General features: G+C 31.7%; 1 protein-coding gene across 1 annotated transcript; it reads left to right on the forward strand.

Moving 5' to 3' along the window:
* The first annotated feature begins 16,821 nt into the window (after positions 1-16,821).
* LOC120271475 (proteasome subunit beta type-1) lies at positions 16,822-20,372 on the forward strand. Its single transcript, XM_039278152.1, has 7 exons — positions 16,822-16,862; positions 16,940-17,047; positions 18,266-18,347; positions 19,284-19,413; positions 19,489-19,631; positions 19,720-19,806; positions 19,958-20,372. Exons 1-7 carry the CDS (start codon positions 16,822-16,824, stop codon positions 20,030-20,032), a joined length of 666 nt encoding a protein of 221 aa, XP_039134086.1. The 3' UTR covers positions 20,033-20,372.
* Positions 20,373-20,879: the final 507 nt, after the last annotated feature.

Raw genomic sequence — 20,879 nt, forward strand, 5'->3', positions numbered from 1 at the left:
CTTCTTCTGAAACACGACTACGTCTCCATCGCAACGTAGACCTAGAACGAGGGCCACATCTTCATGCCTGAAACTCAACAGGCTTTCCCCGATCATAAATTTATTGGTGTGGCCATCGTACCTTTACAATATAGAATTAAGAAGGGCCCTCTCTTGGAATATAGCTTCCAACTCAGTAAATGCTGTAAATAGTACCCTTCGGATGATTTCCCAGTGTTGAGGGGTCATGTGAACTTTCAATTCAGCCAAGGTCTCCACTACCGGTGTCAAGTAGCATCACCCATTAACTAGTTTGACCGCCATAATCACAAGCCTGTGACAATAACAACACATTCAGCCAGCAGTATTCACAAATGTTTAAGCGGAAATATAAGGTTTTAAACGGTAACCTCTCAATTTTTAAACAGAGATATCACTTGTTAAACAGAGACCTAGTTTCTTAAATAGAGACAACAATACTTAAATAGAGACAACAAAATTTAAATGGTAACCTCTCATTTCTTAAACGTAAACCTCATTTGTAAAACTGCAACCATATCAAATGAAAGGGGAAATGTACATTATAAACATTACACAAATCATAACAATTGAAAAACTATTTCGATCGTGTACACAGATGAACAATGTAAAACAAAACAAAACCCTAGCCGAGAAATCTCCGTTTAGACTAACAAAACCCCAGCCGAGAAATCCCCCTGCAGACTTTAATATCTTCCAATAAAAACAGAACCACAAAACAAAACCGAAAAATCTTTCTTTGTAACAGAATAGTTAACATAAAACCATAATCAATACCTTAGATTGTAAACTGATGAAATACCGAATACTTGCGCGGAACTTCTCGTTCGAGACATTAGTGGAAAGGGAATAGCTGAAATTACAGAGGATGTGCCGGTAGAGACAACTTCGGAAAGGGAAGAGCTGAAGACGCGAATTGAGAAAAAACAAGTATAGGGCTCTAGTAACTTCGAAATGGTTGCAACCATGCCTTCCCATACAATGGCATTTTCATCCATAAATTTAAAAATCACTCCGTTAACCACCGTTACATGCTTTGGGGGTTTGAAAAACATAGAGTTTAAAAGGTAGGGGTTTTAGGGATTGCAAAATTAAAGGAGTGTTTTTGGCAATATTGCAAACTTGGGAGTTTTTTTTGGCAATTTCCACATTTAAATATGTATAATATATATATATATATATTAATTAGGTGATATACTCTTTTATAGAGTTCTTAGTATTTCATCTCAAAAATTAATTAATCAAAAAAAAATTTCAAAAAATTCTGATATTAAAATAAAGATTAATTAGAATAATCAATTATAAAATATTTATTTGTAAAAACAAAAACACGCAACACAGTTCTAAAATCTTGTAGTTGTTGTTTATTTTTTCTCTAATATATTGTGATATATCTATTTTTAAGAAATATCTAAATGATAAACATAAAATCACAAATGATTGATCTAAAGTTTAATTTTTAAACTCAATTATAATGGTAAACTCAATCCAACAGAAAAAAAAACAAAATAAAAAGAACGAACAGATAATACAAGTCCTAATAGGTTGCGGGGATATATCACTGTTTATTATTATTATTATTGTTGTTGTTGTTGTTGTTGTTGTTGGTTGTTGTTGTTGTTGTTGTTGTTAGTCCAGCCGATGTGGTTTGTGGTTTAGAGAATACTCAAGCATTCATAGAAAGGCTCACACAAACCAAACAAGAAGGAGATACAGAAGATTGGTAACCCAGTTTGGCATTCACTCGTCTATGTCTGGGGGGGCCAAGCCCGGAGATAAACAATCCGCTAAAAGAGGTGAAAATAGATGAGTACAAACACTTATCACTCACTCTCCCAACAATAAAGATCACTACCCTCTCTAGATTGTCTAGTGCTCACACTCTCCTCCACAAGAGACACTCCCAATCTCAGAGCAAGGTATTTTATATAGACGCCTCAACGTCCCAAAAATAGCATATACCTCTTTTAGAATCTCCGCGGCTACTAATTTAAAAACCTTCCAAAATTAGCTGATGCAACTCCTGTTGTAACATAAATTGCAACATGGCACTGACTACTGACTTGATTGAGTTCTGGTTATGTTGCGGACGACCTCAAGACCCATCAATCTTCTGGTCATGTTTAGTCCGAGTCGGTGCAGCCAAATCTTCTGATCCCGACTGCTGGCAATTAGCCTACCTCCTAAGTTACTCATCACGCAGTCTCCTCGCAAGAGGCGCACGTCCTTGTGCGTCTTCACGAAACTTGCTAAACTTGACCTTCAATTCACCCAAGTTTGGTTTTCAAATTTTCCCAAGAAACATCTTCAATCAATCATCTCAATCATGCCAACAATAGACATGTCTTCAACTCTTACCCTTAATAGTCTTCAATCATATAACAGATAATGGCTCTGACACTATTTTCAACAAGTTATATATTATGATGATTGATGTTCCTTGCTGAGTTATAGTTATCAAAGTAGTAGTTGTATTAACAAATGACAGTGCCTACTAATTGACATGCATGCTTGTTTTGATAAGTGAGTTCCTATTGCATTATTCTCTTTTTTGTTCTAATTGTGAATCATGTGTTATTATATTAAGTCTATGATGTAGGCTTTATTTTGGTGGTTCTATGGTGTTTTCATTCTTGTTTGGTTTTCCAATTCTTCATATTTTTATCTTGGTAACAAATGGTATCTTCTTAAATCCTATCCTACAAAAATTATATAAAAAAAAAAAACTTTGAATCCCAAGCCAAATAATGTTAAAAGCCCCATTTTAAAAAATAACAATTTTAGAACCTTACTTTTTATCTTTTTACATTTTTTATGTTTTAGGTTTTTTTAATTTATTTGGCTCGTTGTTAATGAAATATAAAAATATCTATGTAAGAGTAAATTTTTCATATGACCAAATTAATTTTACTATTTCTCTTGTTACTTATTATTTTGAAGAGAGAGTGGATTTCTTTATTTTCAAGCCCGGCCCATTAATTACAATGTCAACATTCTTTAGTGGCAGGCTCATTTATAGTTGTATTGCTAGTCGGCCCATTATGAAATAATCTTAATCTTATTTCAAGTACAAATGTACAATCATTTATTGTAATAACTTTATGTACATTATTTTGTGACATTATGGATTTTTTTTTATTAACGAACAAAATAATGATTAGCCTCATTACACATATGTAAATGATAATTAATTAATTAAGGTTTTCAATACATTGATTAGCCTCTTTCTAAGCGATTTCTTAATAATATTTATGCAATTATGAATGAGTTTTATTCTTTCTTTGTTGTTAGTTTTAAGAAATCATGCCTAAAGGGAAAACTTTGAAAAAACCAAAAGGTAAGAAAAGGGTTGGAGATGGAGTAGTTGAAGAGCCTCCAAGTGCAGCAGCGTGGGAAGCATGGTTTAGACCTACTATGTCACATCCGCAAAGTCCACCTTTGATGAACTCTTGGGATGACTCACAAACTCCATTAACAGAGGTACCGGAAACCCAAAATCCACATATTAGGAATGAAGCAATTGAGAATACGATCACCCAAGATGTAGAAACAAGGAAACGTTCAAGAGGTCCAAATAAAGTAATGCCTACACCAACAAATCCTAATGATCGAGTCCTTATTACCACTTTACATGATGAGTATGTACATTTGCAATTCATCTTATTTTATACTAAATCAAATTTTTAATTAATATAAACTAATGTTTCTTTGTCTTCTTATGATAGGAAATTTATTGAACCTAAAGTTGCTAGGACAATTACAAAATGTATACAACTTAACTTCAATGATGCATGGCCAACATGGAAACAAACACCTAATGATATCAAAGAGGATATGTGGGCAAGATTTCAGGTGTGTGTTTGTTTTAATTTCCTATATGCCTTTAAACTTATGTAGTACACAATATATATGCGTTTCAAGAATATGGAGTTGATAATCTACGGGAAGAAGTAGTGACTATGAAGAATAATCTACAAAGCTTGGAGGATTCTCATAATGAAATCAAGACATTTTTGTATCGCATTACTGAGATGTTAAATCCTGCAACATTTTGTAGGAATGCTGGATTTTCTCAAATTGGCACGAATGACAAAGACCATGAAGATGAAACCACTGATGGTGAAGATTGAATGTTTGAGTGATTCATAAAACTTGGGTGTTTTATGGTTAATTTTACATATAACTTCTCCTATAATGTTTTTAAATTTGATGAAACATTGAATGTTTTTGTCTTAAACAATGTTGGACTTGTTTTTTAATGAATAAATAATTTTAGACATTATAAATAGTTTGTGAAATAGCATTTGTAATATATATGTGCTACAGGGAAATAAGACTCGAAAAATGAATTAATAAAAAAAATAGTATTATAGACGGAATATTATGGATAATGAAAATAATTAGTGACCAAATTGTATTGGTAATTAGTACCTTTAGTGACGGAATTCTGTTGTTAATGAAAACCATCAGTGTGGAATTCCATGAGTGATAAACACTTTCAGTGACAGAATTCCGTTGGTGTTGATGAGAATCAGTGACGGACTTCCGTGGGTGATAAACACTTTTAGTGACAGAATTCCGTTGATGATGAATACCTTAAATGACGGAATTCTGTGGATGAAAAACACTTTTAGTGACGGAGTACTCCGTCACTAATACTTCAACATCACCAATGGAAATATTTTTACCAACAGAATAGTATTAGCCACTTTATTATTACTAACGGAAATTCCCATCCGTGAAAGTCATAACCCACGGAATTTGATCTTTCAGTGACGGAAATTTTTATCCCTGATGCCCTTGTTTTCTTATAGAATTTGTTACAAGCCTCCTATTTCATAGTAAAATATTTTAGTGTGTAGCTATAACTCGATTTGTTTCGAAAGCAAAGGTGCTACATTTTTTTAGCTGCATTTTAGTAACTATAGCAAATGAATGTTTAATTTAGTTACGGACATATTACATTTATAACTAAATCATAAAATATTTGTGACAATAATTTTCATCGTGGCAAGTAAATTAAACTTTTTAGACACAAACTTTCTCTCTGCAACTAAAAATCTATTTTTGCTATATATATAAATATAATGTAGCTAAAATAACTAATTATTTGCTACCAAGTTAAATTTTTCATGGCAAAAATATTTTTATTCTTTTTAGACATTGAAAAAAATAAAAAGTTGTAGCAAAAATATATTACACTTAGCTACAGAAGTCATAAAATATGTGGCTAACTTTTAGCTATGGCATTTCTTGCTATGAGATTCATCTTTGAAACTAACATGTTTAGCTACAGGATTTTGTACTTTTTGCTACAATTTCTTCCATAGCTATAGATGCATAATGTTGTAGTGTTTCTTCAAATCATACATTCAATAGCTTTCATTCATACCATTGATAGATATTTCTTTAATAAGCTCCATCCATATTTAGTCTCTAATCAAATCTCTCTAAATATGGTCTTGATATGATCTTGTCTTCAAGTTGTAATACATTACCAAAAATAACTCCACCAAGATCTTCAAGATATTTGTCTCTAAGTCAAGAGTCATTGCCATGTTACCATGCATTGCCATGTCATCAATTATACCACGTCACACAGGTTACCACATCATCTTAATTATGTGTCAAATCATGCTAATTATAGTGCGATTGCACTAATTATTATTATTATTATTATTATTATTAATTAATTAATTAATTAATTAAATTTAGACAAATCACGTATCAAGATATACATATAATATAAATATAGAATTAATTTCTTAATATATCTGAGTTTTTAGCAACAGCTAGACCAATATTTTGCACAAACACCATTTTCAAAATTTGCAATGAACACATATATATCACTATTTTTTAATTATATTATTAGAATTATTATTATTTTAAGAATTATTATCTACAAAATTTTCTTTAAAGGGTTTTAATGTGGGACGCGGCTCACCTCTTGTTAAATGGAACTTGTGGGACACACACACCACTTGTTCGTTGGCTGTTGGGGTTGTAGTAAAGTTATGTACAACCTCTCTATGCTACATTCAAGATGATGTAGGTTCTTTGTTCTTTGTTTTATTTTCTTTTATTATTATTATTTTGCCAAACTTTGGAGTGTGTTTTGGAGCTTTCGTTGGGTCCAAAGTCAACCCCAGCAAAGATATTTATTTGTCATTCAATGGATTGGAATTGTTTATAGTTTTATACGGTTTGTTTGGATTAGTTTTTAGAAAACTTAAAATTAATTTTTTATAAATTAAATATTTATAGTCTCAAAAAAAATTATTTATATTGATTTTTTTATAAAAATAGAAAACTGTAAAAAAAATAATTAAAAAAACAATTTTTTTCATAAATTAGTTTTCTAAAAAAAAAAATTTTAGTTTATTTTTACGGATTCTGCTTTTTACAGAAAAACTAATCCAAATATAAAATACACAAAAATGCTTAACTTATTTTGGAGAAGCACTTCTACTCAACTGAAAAAAAAAATATTTTTTTTATAAACCAATTCAAACAAGGCCATAATTGTTATTTGGTGACAAAAGTAAATGCCTGAGGAATGACATTTATAGTAAACAAGATTTTATATGAAGAAAAAAGAAAAAATCATTTTAACTCAATTTAAAATATTAAAAAGTATTGTGAAAGCAATAAATGGAATAAAATTAAAAGAAAAATAACCAACAATTTCTAAAATATAAAAAAATGATAAATAATTCCTATATTTTCATCTTGTTAAGTAAAGACTCTTGAAATTAAGGAAGCAACCTAAGTTACAAAGTATAAAAGATAAAAATGTTAATCAAAATCATGAATTTATTTTGGATCCAATTTATTTTATTTTTTTACCAAATGTGGATATATAAGCCATCTCCAGTACATATGTGCGGAGTTAATTTTTCAATACACATGTTCAAAATTAAACTGTCTCCTAAGTAGGACACTCATTAGCGGATAAGATAATTTTTGAAATAAAAAAAATATTGTAACACTCTTCAACATATAAAGACTAATATATAATTCTTCAAATAGTGTCATGAATAAGATGTACAAACCTTAATATTTTTTTCCTTTACTAACATATAATTAAGCTTGCATTGATATATTTTGTATTTCATAAAACTTGAAATAGAGTTTTTGTATGTATTTTTCTTAGTAACTAAAGTTTGAGTTTGTTGTAATACATTCTCCACCTAAATTGCTTCCCAAAAATAGATGTTTAATTTGGAAATGAGTTTTTGTTTTATAAAACACACATAAATAGTCCATTCCATTAAAAGATAGATATCTAGTGTCTATATATATATATATATATATATATATATATATATAAATCATGTCCCTTAAGTGTCACACGGCACGTCGCTAGAATGAGACATTGCAAGAGGCCATGCAAAATGAATGGGTATCAACAACACAAGTAATAAGAAGGGAATGTATCCACGTTTAGGACCACCCAAATTGAGCCAACCACTCTCACAATATATCCTCTTTAGAGATAATGAATACAAGTTCCATGAATTTAGTATGTCTTTGTTGTAGGGTTGGTCATGGCTCACATAACACCACTTACGTATGCATGTCCTCCAACATGCACATGACATGCTCCTCAAATGTAACACTCATGTCCCAAAACCAACTTGCCGTCTCTTTAGTCACACCAACTTTATTTTTCTCTAGAGTGCGATAGGATCAATGTATTTATATATGCATGCTTTTGATTTTTTTTTTTTCTTTTTAATAAGATGATCTTTAGCACTGTATGTACATGTGATCTATTATCTATATATATAGTCCATTCCATTATGGAAGCATTAAAATGATTCTACCTTGTTTGATCATTAGCATAGTGCGAAGAACTTATAACAATGAATGTATGCATGCATGCGTTTAAGGTCATTTTCTAGAATTATTGTTACTAATTGTGCTACTATTAGCATAGTGCTACTATTACTAATTGTGACTAAAATTATTGTTTTAGTCTAACTTTTGTTATCAGTAAATATACAATTTATTGTAGGCTGTATTTATGAAGCCTTTCTTGAACTAAACATGTCTAAATTATCAGTGATTTGGTCTTGTTGACATGGTTGGAATTAGCTAAACTTGGAGCAAAGTAGTCAATCACTAAAGAGAATGTCATGTTGATCATGGCCCATGGGCCTAGAAGTGATTTTTTAGAAATGTCTTAGTTCCATGCTTATAATATGAGGGCTAGTATTTCATTAATTCAAAAGTTAAAGGTAATTTTAATTATTATACTTTCATAGAGTTTGATACCCTTGCCACCTCATCTACTGATTAAACTCCTACCCATTAAACTATCTCGCACAATAGTTATACTATAATTTGGGATCCACAATCATTTCATTCATCTTTTTAATTATTTACATTATATATTTCATTAAAACATATTTATTTAATAAAATCTTAAATATTATTAATAAAATAATTAAATAATATATTTTTTTAAAAATATATATTTCAAAAAAATATTTAAAATAATAAAAATATATGAATAATAATAAATTATTATATTATTTTGGAAAATTTTAATTAATTTGTGGATGATAAAAAAATAAAAAACAATTTATCAAAATGATGAAGAAATAAAGAAAGAACTTAATATCAACTAAAAATTCTTAAAATATTACATAAATAAAATTATTAATAAAAGATATAAAACACTAATTTTCATCGTTGTTCACCCTGAGATGGTGCCAAAAATGCTCTACCAAGTCCGATCGAAGTTGATGATGTACTTCTTGATCATGCAATTCTGAAAATTTTTTTAGGTATTATTGAAAATCTTGAGCGCACTCTCGACTAAAAAGGAATGAGGATTTACTTTCATCATATCCCAATTTGTAATTGTATCCCCTTGATCTTCGATGATCATTTTATGTAATATTAAGCATATCTACATTATCTCTCTCAAATTTTCCATGCGCAAAAAAGGGGCAACGTTATGTACAATTGTCCACCAAGATTAAAGCACATCAAATGCTTGCTCAACACCTTTTCTTCTAGTCTCTTACATTTTTTTGAACTTAATTCTCTTCAGGTCTTTTGGATATGAGAAACTTGTAACGAATGTTGCTTAATCTGGATATATACCATCAACAAGATAATATCCTTTTGTGATGTTGTACCATCAATATTGAACTAAATTTCTACAGCTTATCCATATAATACGTTATTGAACAGAGGAGATTGGTTGAGCACATTTATATCATTATTAGAACCAGCAACTCAGAACAATCTTCTCAATCCGTAGTTGTGTGGAATAGGGGGGAAATTGAGAGTTAGAAAATAAACATATTTCCATTGTATTTTGTTGATTGGTAAGAGAACTTTTATCCAAGGGTCACTTGAAGGAATCAGAAGGCCACTTGTTTTTATGTTGGCTTGTTGACTTGTATTGCTCGAATTGAAAAAACCCGATCCCGAAAATATAGGATAACCATATGAAAAACTTGGTTGATTTTGGACATTTGGATAAAAGTGTGGAAAATTTTGAGTTAGGATAATTTGTGAATTTTGAGGATATTGAAAATTTTGCATATTTGGTGGAAAGAAAGAATATGAAAAATTTTGAAATTATTTGAAAAATTCATTGGGAAGATGGGGAGTATTTTTATCTTTAAAGAGTAGAAAATTTAAAGATGAAAAAGTGGAGAAGAATGTAAGTATTGTTTGAGAATCTACGTGTATTTGCGGAGATAAAATGAAAAATGAAAAATTAAAAAATCAAAAAGAAAATAACAGATGCATTCACACAATGCTTATATTTTCAAAAATATATGGGAGTCCCATGTTAATTATTTGAATCTTAAAAAAATTATGTGGAGCCCTCCGTTTGAGTACTCAGTGGCCATTAATTGAGCGCTCCTAATGGGCGCTCAATCTAGTGATCGCTCATTGAATGAAGATTCCCATGCCACTAAAGTTGGTCTAAGATTGAAATTTCTGAATTGGTAGCTTCTCTATATTTTTCAAAAAAAAAAAAATTGTAGTTTTTTAAATCAAATCTATTAATTTTTTTAAATAATATGAATATTGGAAAAAAAAAAAAACAAATCAATATATCATTGTTGTTAAAAATATTCAGTTTTTTTACCAAGGTAGTGTTTGGTAGCCCAGATATCCGGATATCCAGGGCTATAGGCCCATCCGGTAGTTTGGTTTCATGGATGGGCTTGGATGGGGATGGCCCTCATCCCTAAAAACTGGATGAGTGGCACCCCTCCAAAACAGCGGGACGCCGCTCATTCTATGATTTTATTTGTCTTTCATCCCTTTCCCATCCATCTTTCATCCTTCTCCCATCCATCTCCATCCTGTCCCACCTTACCAAATCTCAATAAACTCACTGATTCACAGACCATCGAAGCTCCAAAACCTTGCTTGGCGGCGGTAGTGGATAGGCGTTCTTCTCCTCCGCGATAATGTACTCTTGCCTTTCTGTTCTTGTCTACTTCATTCTCAAAGGTATTTATTTTTTTGGATCTTGCTTTGTCATGGAGTTGATTTTTGCTTTAGGTGTCTATGGATCTTTTTGTGTTTCTGGATTGTATTCTTCTTTAAGATTTAATGGCTGGATTTCTTGCTTCTTTCTTTTTTTTCTTTAAGCATAAAGTTTGGTTTTTTATGTGTGGTGTGTTTATTTATATCGGAGAAAGAAGTGATGGTTTATGTGTTGGTTTGTTTATTTACATAAAAAATGATTAAAGATTGATTATGCTTTGTGAGGTTCCGTTGTTTGTTACCCAAGCAGTTTGTAGGTTGTGCTATTTATGAGAAATCGAGCTTCCTAACAAGACCTAAGTTGGTATGCATGAACACAAAAAAGACCAATTAGTATGGAAACCAAATATGTTATTTTTTAAATTAAATAGCCCTGGTATATTACTCCATCCCATTATTTTGAATAGGTTCCAGCATCCTAAAGATCCTTTTATGTTGATTAAAATAATAGAACAAAATCTAATTCTTAGGGTGCAACTACAAGAGGTGTCCCATTAGATTCCATTATATAACATACATTCCATAATATAAAGAGGTATCCCATTAGGCTGCAACTACAATGCATTGAATCTGACCTCTAGTAGAAAATCATTTCACATGCACATTTCACCAAGTCAGAAGTTTAATTTTCATTGCAGTTCTCATGATAAAACTACAATCATAAACTAAACTAAAAAAATATATATATAAAAAAAAACTATGATGATATTTGTGCTTGGTAGTGTACTCTTCAAAAATTACTACTACAATTTCTTGATATTGGTTATCCTTTCTTTCTTTTTTTCATTTTAAATGTAATCCATGGAATCTTTTAAGTTGGATATACCTGCTTCATTTCTATATATTGTTGGATCTTTTCTTGAGAACGAGCTTATCCTGACACAAAGCAGCAAGAACATCCCAAAGTTTTCCTTACATAATTTCATGCTCTAAGGATTCATTCAAAGAGTTCTCTTACCTAATAGACCATTGATTTGAGATCTTCATGGCTGTTCAATCCTTAACTAATTGCTCAAACTATCCAAATTAACTTTCCCTAGCAAGTTCCATGCGAATGCAAGCCAACAAACTCTAAATCCTTACTTACTAATTCATGAGCATAGGATGGTAAGGTTATGGTACCAAGGTTGGCAAACTCTCCATGATTTCTTTATAGCCTTGTAATTAGATTTTTGTTTTGAACCGTAATTGGATCTTGTTTATCAGCTTGGTTCCTACTAGAAGGAATGGGAGCCATGAATGGGATCATGAACATTTATTTTCCCTTCCACTTCAAGTAGGTGATTTTTCATGGAGAGTAATAAAAGAAAAACCTCACAGAAATTACAAGAGGTCGCAACAATTGCAGCCACAATTATGGGTCTATAGCCAATTCCCGTAGAGGCTTGGATAGAGAGAATTATCTTGACCGCTTGGTAAATGGTGATGACACAACATGTATTAACATGGTTAGAATGAATAAATTCACTTTCTTCAGCTTGTGCTCAGTACTACGATCTCGTGGACTACTCAAAGATTCAATGAATGTCAACGTGGAAGAACAATTGCTGATGTTCCTTCATATTGTTGGTCATAACTAACGAAATAGAGTCATCGGACACAATTTTTATAGGTCTGGCGAAACTGTTAGCAGATATTTTAATCTATCTTACATGCCATTGGAGAATTACAAAAAGAGTTTATTGGACCTCTATTAAGTACTTTATCAACCTACATTAACGCTCAAGATTCTTTCCATACTTTAAGATACATAATTGCATCTACATGTTTACCAAAAATATAAAACAACCGTATTTTAAGCATGACCCAACAAACTTACGTGTTCTTAGGATTGTATTGCGCCCCTTGATGGTACACATATACATGCGAGTGTTCCAGTAGACATGTTGCATCTTTTTGTAGTAGAAAGGGGTTTCCAACACAAAATGTGCTCGCCGCAGTAGACTTTGATCTTAACTTCACTTATGTGCTTGCTGGTTGGGAAGGTTTTGCACATGACTCGATAGTCTTGCATGATGCTTTAGAAAGACCCAATGGTCTTAAAGTGCCACAAGGTATATGTTGCTATTTATTTATTGATTAATATACAAAACATAAATTGATATTATAGTATATAACATAATCCTATATTCTTTTGTTGTTGAGGAATATATTTCCTCGTCGACGCAGGATATGCCACAAGACCTAGATTTATACCACCTTTTAGAGGTGTTAGATATCACTTGAAGGAATTCGGGTCACGTATTCATGAAAACCCTAAGGAGTTGTTTAACCATAGGCATTCATCAGCACGGACTTCAGTTGAGCGTGCATTTGGGTCATTGAAAAGTCGGTTTAAGATTCTCACACCCAGGCCCTTCTTTCAATATAGTACCCAAGTTGACCTAGTGATTGCATGTTGCATTCTTTGCAATATTATTATTAGACAGGGTGGTGATAGATTGATACCCTTTGAGGAGGAATGGGAACAAGAGATAAGAGTTCATACTTCGAGGAGAGGGCAACGTGAAGATGTTAGAGAGTGGTTGGACAAAAGGGATCAGATAATGCATGATATGTGGAACAATAGATAAACGTATCTATGAAGGATATGTTATGTTATTTTTTTATTGTTTATTAGTATTTCTGTTTACCAGAAATTGTAGTTTGATGTTGAATTACTTTGGATTTCATATGTTGTTAATTCAATAAAAAATTACAGATTTGTGAATTCTTATGTTGTAGTTTGATGTTGAATAATTGATATAGTTGTTATGAGTGAATTTTTACTTGCATATAGCATGCAAAAAAAATTTGTGTGTGTGTATATATATATATATATAGAGAGAGAGAGAGAGGATTGCCAACTATAATAACTAATTCATTGAATGACAAGTTAAATGATGGGTTACTTCTTTTAGAGACAATATTCTGGATTTTTTTTAGTTGTATGACTTTGTTTGGCAAGGCTTTAGATTTGTATGACGGGTTGTATGACTTTTTTTTAGAGAAATTTATCTCTCTTACTAGCTAGTTCCAAGTATAAAGTTATGCTTTATATTGAAAAGGAAAAAAAAGAATAAGTTCACCATTTTGTTGGTCGTTGATTGAAGAAAACATTTTAAATATTCTCACACCTACATTGTGCTGTAACACAAGACTAAGTAAAAGGAAGTTTATTTATTTCTTCTTTCAAGTAATTTGATTGTGGTTTTTTTTCTTTTCTTTTTAGGCCAAGTACAACATATTGTTTTTTCTTTTCTTAATAGTTCAATTATTACTTTTCTAAACATTGTCAAATTTTTTCCTAAGGCCAAGTATTCTATATTTTCATTGCTATTCATGTTTTGTATATGAATGTGTGTTTGCAATGTAACAGGAAAAAATGGAAGCTGATAGTCATTCATCAAGCAATAGGAAGAATGTAGGTAACATGCGATGGAGACCCAGTGAGAGCAAGTTTTTCTTGCAATTTATGGCAACATAGGTGGAAAATGGTATGAAGTGTGATAAGATATTCACACCACAAGCAATTCATGCAGTCATACATGCTTTGAGAGAGAATTTTGGTAAAGACTATACCAAGTATTCTAACATACATAACCATCTCCGAACGTTAAAGTGCAAATAGGCTATAATTAGAAAATTTCGAGAGATGAGTGGTGTGGGTTGGGATGAAGAAAACAAGAAAGTAATTATGGGTGAAGAGGAATGCGTGACATGTCTGATGGTATGATATTTATGTCTTACAATTTTGCAGTCACCCATTACACTTTGTTCATATTTCTCCAACCTTAATGATAATTTTTTATTGTTTTGTTGACAGAGCCATCCAAATGAAGAACCATATATAAATAAACCCATTGAATATTATGATTTGCTTGAAATTGTTTGTGGCAATGATCATGCAACATGGCATTTTGCCCATGATACTATTGAGTCATCTCCCATTGATGATGGTGTACCAAATTTTTTACAAGATAATTTTAATATTGGATTGACACCAGAGAATCTTGGGCATGGACAGTTTAACAATAACTAAGAGTTTGAGATACCCTCACCAACACCAAATAGCTCACAAGCACATACCTCTCAAGAAGCACAAATAAGAAAGAAAGGTAAAAAAAAGATATGCTAGTGTTGTTTTTGCCTTGACACAAACTGTAGGTTCAAAAATGGATAGACTTGCACTTGCAATTGAGGAGCATAACCTAGTCACTCTTACCACCAAGCTAAGTAAAACATGTATGAAGCTTACTGAAGTTGGTTATTCAACACGTGATGTGGCCAAAGTTTATTCATATTATGCAGATAGTGAGACCAGAACATTCAAGTTCTTGGGCGCGCCAAATATTCTCCACCGGTATATGGCAGAGGAACTTGTAGTGCATCCAAGACAAATTTCTTAGTTTGGGATTGTAAACGTGGCATGTGTTTTGCTTGAGGGTTTATCGCTTGTGTTTTTCAGTTTTGAACTATGACACTATGACACTATGTCTACAATGTTTTTTATAACTTGGTTGTAAACTTAGCTTCACTTATGGTGATGGATTTGTTATTAGTGTAATGCTATTAGATTAGAACTATATTTCAAGGTTTATTGAATTGTTGTAATGCAAATGTTTTCATTGTCTTATTCCATAATCATTTTGTCATTAGCTACAAGAATTAAGTTAAATTTTTGTTTCTTTACACTGTGATTTAATTGTTTATTAAATATGCTTAATAAGTAAAAAAAAATATTATCATTTAATTATATATCAATTTATAAGTTAAACTATCCTCACAAACTATTTATGCTATATTTGGATTGAGAGCCGACGAGAGAAAGCAAAGTAAATCAATGGTTTTGAAGGGTCAGAATGAGCCATTCTCTCGTTTGGATAGATATTTTTACTTTCACGAAAGGAAAGGAATGGTTACCTCTGACCATCCGAAATCCTCCGAAACCCCACTTTTTCTGGCCTTCTGATTTGGGGTGCCGGGGGATGGATATCCTCTTAAAAATTTTAATTTTTTTTTAATAAACCTTAATACCCTTAAATTTTTAAATTAATTACATAACGCCACTTCATAAGTTTTTTTTTTTCACTTTTTTTCAATCTAATTTTATTTTAATCAAGTATTCATATGACACTCATCGCAGATAATTGCTTTTACGTATTTCTTTTTTGTTTGCTTATTTGTTTATTTGTTTATTTATGTTGTGTATTTTATTTGTCAATTCATCCTCAGAAGAATTTATCTCAATAAAATTATTTTTTATCCGAATTTTATTCAAAGTACAAATAAAATTAAAATTTTTTTGAGTGAGAAAAAAAACTAATAATTATCTAATTCAACATGATTAGTATGCTATGAATTAAAATATTAGAATATGTTTACTAACAATATAATAAAGTGATCTTGTAATGATCCAATAGAGTTGTAGGAGGAATTGGTCTTAAAATAATGTATGATATACTTCTAAAAGAAAAATAAATGGTGGTATTTGAGAAAAAGAAAAATTATAGTATAAAAATCAAAATTAAAATAATAATAATTATTATAATATTTATTAAAAAAATATGCTTAAAGTGTGAATTTATTTAAGATATTTATATTGCATAAGTTTAAATAGAAGTAAGTAATTTTTTATTTAATAATAAGGGTATAATTGGTAAATCATATTATTATTGTATGTCTTTTCCTTTCTTTTTTCTTTTTTTACAAGTTTATTTAAAAACTTTCCTTTTTTTTTTCTTCATAAAATTTGTCTATACCTACAAGGGTTTAACTCTTCCTTTCCTTTCCCTTCTTTACTTTTTCTTAATTTTTTAATCCAAATACTATATTAAAGTTAATTAAAGAATACTATTTTTATTAATTACTACAGTATAAATATTTATCTCAATATTTTAAACTAATTAAATTCAATTCGAAAAATCAAATTATACAGTAAATTGATATGTTATTCGTTAATAATCCATTAAAAACATTTCATGCTAAATAAATAAAACAATTAAACTAGATATGGAACCAAAAATTAAAAATATAGTTTTGTCTTTGAAATTCGGACAGGTGGGCTCACTGTTTGCTGAAACTTCAAATGTGTCAAATGGGTCTGGGCTGTGCCAGCGTGGCGGGCCTCGGGCCTAGTAGGGCCGTATCCGGGACGGCAGGCCCGTTGACCCATGTACTGAAATCCCCTTCTTGCTAAGCAAGCCATGAAATCGAGTGCAGTAGAAAGAAAGCGAAGAAAGCTTCAAAATTTCCGAAAACTAAATTAGGGCAGAAGAGGGTTTGGAGCTCTGAGAAATGTCTCGAAGAGGCGATTGGGTCTATGAGAACAATGGAGGGTTCGTTCTTCATTCTTCTCCTCTCCTTCCTCCATAGATCCATCTATTTTTCATGATTTTTTGTGATCTTTGAGCAGGACTTGCGTGGCGATCGCCGGAGCGGACTACTGCGTCGTTGCAGCCGACACCAGGTTGTCCACCGGCTATAGCATATACACCCGTGACTACTCCAAGATCTGCAAGCTGTAAGGCCACCTCTTGATCCTCTGTGAACTTAGATTGATTTTGATTTGTACTTGTGATGCCTTGTGACCTAGGTTTTGATCGATCCCTGATGTTTTGTGTTTGGATTGAGAGGGAATTGAAGGAAAAAGGAATAGAATGAAAATCCAGTGTTTTGAAGGGTTAAATCCATCTCATTTATTGTAAACTAGGTTTTTTTTTTCCTCTAGTTTTTGGTTTTTAGAGGAATGTGTTTGTGTTGAGCGAATTAGATGCAAAAATAAAATAAAATAAAAATAAAAAATAAAGCTATAATTTTTCTCAATGGATATTTTCCCCATTTGCTTATACATCTTGTTTTCTCAGTTTAAGACAATACAAGGATACCATACTCCTTGTTTTATAGTTATAATTGAACTCATTCAGGGGGCTTCCGTGAAGCCTGTGAAGAGATGACTAACTCATGCTGTAACTTGCAGTGCCATTATTTATTTATTTATTTTTGTCATAAAAGGGCATGTTTGCTGCCGTTTGTTTGGTTTCTATTGGCAGTTGATAATTTCTTCAATCTGTAATTATTTTGACTGTTTATACTTATTTTTGCATCACAAACATAGAGTAAGGCAACCTCTCTGTCTTTCAGCAATTATCATGTTGGCTCCATATATTCAAACACTCTAGTTGGGAATCACGATTTACTAGTAACTGTTCTGTTTATTCTAGCAATTGGTTTATGATCATATGTATTGCCTCCTTGATTTAGGCGGATTCAGTTAGCCAAATCTGTTCTCTATTTATTATAGAACTATATGTTGGTACCCTTTTTGCCTGACTACTTTGGCAGGATCATTACCAGGACTCTGTAATGACTCCAAGGAAAGGCGGTCTGATATAACATCTTCTGAATTTGTTTGCTTGTTTATTTTTTTTCTCTCGAAAAATGTTCCTCTATTTGTTATTAAAGGAGACTGTTGTTAGTCATATGGACTCTGAGAAACTAGTGGCAACCTCCTCTTTTCCTAATTTCTATGAGTTTGTATTTTTGCATCATGTATTGATCCATGGAGTACTAATTATGAATTATTAGGTGGTGATGCTGTAGCAGGGCTCGTCCTTTCTACTATACTGTGATTTATTTTTAAACTAATGCATCCTTGTAGTTACATGATTATTTTTTAATTCTTATTTATTTATTTTTTATTATGTCCAGTGTTGTTTATGTTAATTCTTTTGTTATGCAGTGCCGATAAATGCGTTTTGGCATCATCTGGTTTCCAAGGGGATATAAAAGCTCTTCAGAAGAATTTGTCAGCAAGGCACTTAGTGAGTTATTACTTGGTAGTGATCGTTAATGTATTAATGTGATATTTTTTTCCTTGTTAACCCTGATTCACGTAGTATTCAGCACCTGTAGTTCAGAAGTCATAAAGCAACCTTTGTGTGGTGAGATTGACCTTTTCATAATATTTTTCTTAGAGGGCCATTTCTTGGAATTATATTAATATTGCTTGATGTGGTAGATACTCTTTGACACTATTTGACTTCACAAATTATCAAATTGTGTTAGCGTTGTATTATTACTAAATAATGTTGTGGTAAACTAGTAAAATATATTGATTTATCAATGTGTTAGATTGTGCATCTCATTTGTTTGTAGGTTGATTATACCTTTGAATATGTTGAATTTCATGTCTTGACAATGTTGATTCTATTTTATTAATGGTTGTTCCTTAGGCTTATGCATGTATATAGTTAGGTGCAATTTGCATGATCTTTTGAGTGTATTAAGTAATAATTTGAAGAAAAAATATGGCAAAAGTATGTCCAAATTGCCAACTTTAGAGGATGCACTGCTGATGAACTCTTCATGTTCTTTTCATCTTTTCTCAAGATGACTTACGGTGGTCTTTGTGAGATGAGTGGTTATATTTCACTTGTATGCTTTGAGCAAGGGTTGTGGAGCCTGTCATAATGAGCTATATAACCAAGGTTAAGTCATGCTCTGAACTGTGGACTTTGTTCTTTATATGAGGCTGTAATATAATTATATTTCATGGTTAATAAGTAAAACTTTCTTTTAGTTAATATGGGTCTTGTATATACAATCTCAATTTGCATCACCTCCTTTCTGCAGTCAGTTGTTAAAATGGGCAATTCTGCCATGATTATGTTAGTGTTTGTAGAAGTACACGTGCCCATGTAATAGTTTCTTTCCTTTTTCTTGAGTGACTTAATGATTGTGATTTTGTACTTATTCAGATTTATCAGCATCAGCATAATAAACAAATGAGCTGCCCTGCAATGGCTCAGCTTCTCTCCAATACACTTTACTACAAGCGCTTCTTTCCGTACTATGCTTTCAATGTCCTAGGTGGTCTTGACAATGAAGGTGTGTTTTCACCTATAAACTTAGCTAACTCACAGCATGTGTTTTGGTGCTCACTTTATCCATTTTCTCCTCCAGGAAAGGGCTGTGTGTTCACCTATGATGCTGTTGGATCATATGAGAGGGTTGGCTATAGTTCACAAGGGAGTGGATCCACACTTATCATGCCTGTTTTGGACAATCAGTTGAAATCCCCTAGTCCTCTCCTGTTACCTGCAAAGGTAATCTTTCAGCTTTGACAACTAAATAAAGTTCACTTTTTGGGTTTATATTTTGAATATTAACAATTTGACCATAAAATTTGAGCAGGACTCTGTGACACCTCTTTCAGAAATGGAAGCAGTTGATTTGGTGAAAGATGTGTTTGCATCTGCTACTGAAAGAGATATCTACACTGTATGTCTCAATGAATTCCTCTTTTGATTTTATTTTGTTCCATTACACGTCAAAAAGTTTTAAGTCAAGTGATGTGTTGTAACCATCTCCTTGAATCCTTTACATTCTTCTGCATCTTCTTTGCCTTAACCTTCTGGTGGGTATTTTGCAGGGGGATAAGTTAGAAATCGTCATTATAAATGCATCAGGCATTCGGCATGAATTTATGGAACTCAGGAAAGACTAACTTTATGACAAGTTACTGGATGGTTGGCAGAGCTGGAAATCATCATGACTATTAATATCTGAAACATTTGGTAAACTTGATATGTCACAGCTTGTTTATAAGGACAATCTGTGTCATATTTTCATTTCGGGTTTGCATTATGAACCTTTCTTTTACATAAATTTAAAATGCTGGATTTTGGGAATAGTTTCATGATTACACGTGATTCATTCCTATGTTCCTGGCATTATTTATGGCCATGTGATGCATTACTGAGGTCCTGCCTCGAAACAATTTGCTACAAAATGCTATCACATTGATTTCTTGCAAAAGTGGTATGATTTTGTTTCTTATAAAGGTATTTTATGAATATGCTCTATATTATCATATGAACTTGTGGGTAATAACTTATGAATTTGTTTTATCAAAGTTCAATCTTATGTGGATATTGTTAGTTTGGTATGAGGTTTATGAACATTTTCTGTTAAGTGGTATTCCCTTGTGAGGTGTCTGCAGTATGATCACATTGTATACTCATATTAGTGAATTTTTAGCAATGTTTGGTTGGAGTTAAATTAGAGGTGGATTTTTTTACTGATCTTATGTTCAATACGGAGTTAATGACATGGAAAAATTTATGCTTAATTGGATTGGTTCAATATTTGTGTCGTAATTGTATTGAATTTCTTTGTTATCTACTTAAATCTTACCATATTATTTATACTTTTATTATTGAATAAATTTATGCTATTTTTTTAAATAAATATATGTTATATTTATTATTTAAGCCTCTTAATCTGATGTCTCTCCGGCTTCACATCCAATGGATGGTTTTTTGGTATTTCTTTTCTTTTTTCTTGTTTGTCTT

This window comes from Dioscorea cayenensis, chromosome 11, assembly GCF_009730915.1.
Source record: "Dioscorea cayenensis subsp. rotundata cultivar TDr96_F1 chromosome 11, TDr96_F1_v2_PseudoChromosome.rev07_lg8_w22 25.fasta, whole genome shotgun sequence".
Taxonomy (NCBI): Eukaryota; Viridiplantae; Streptophyta; class Magnoliopsida; order Dioscoreales; family Dioscoreaceae; genus Dioscorea; species Dioscorea cayenensis.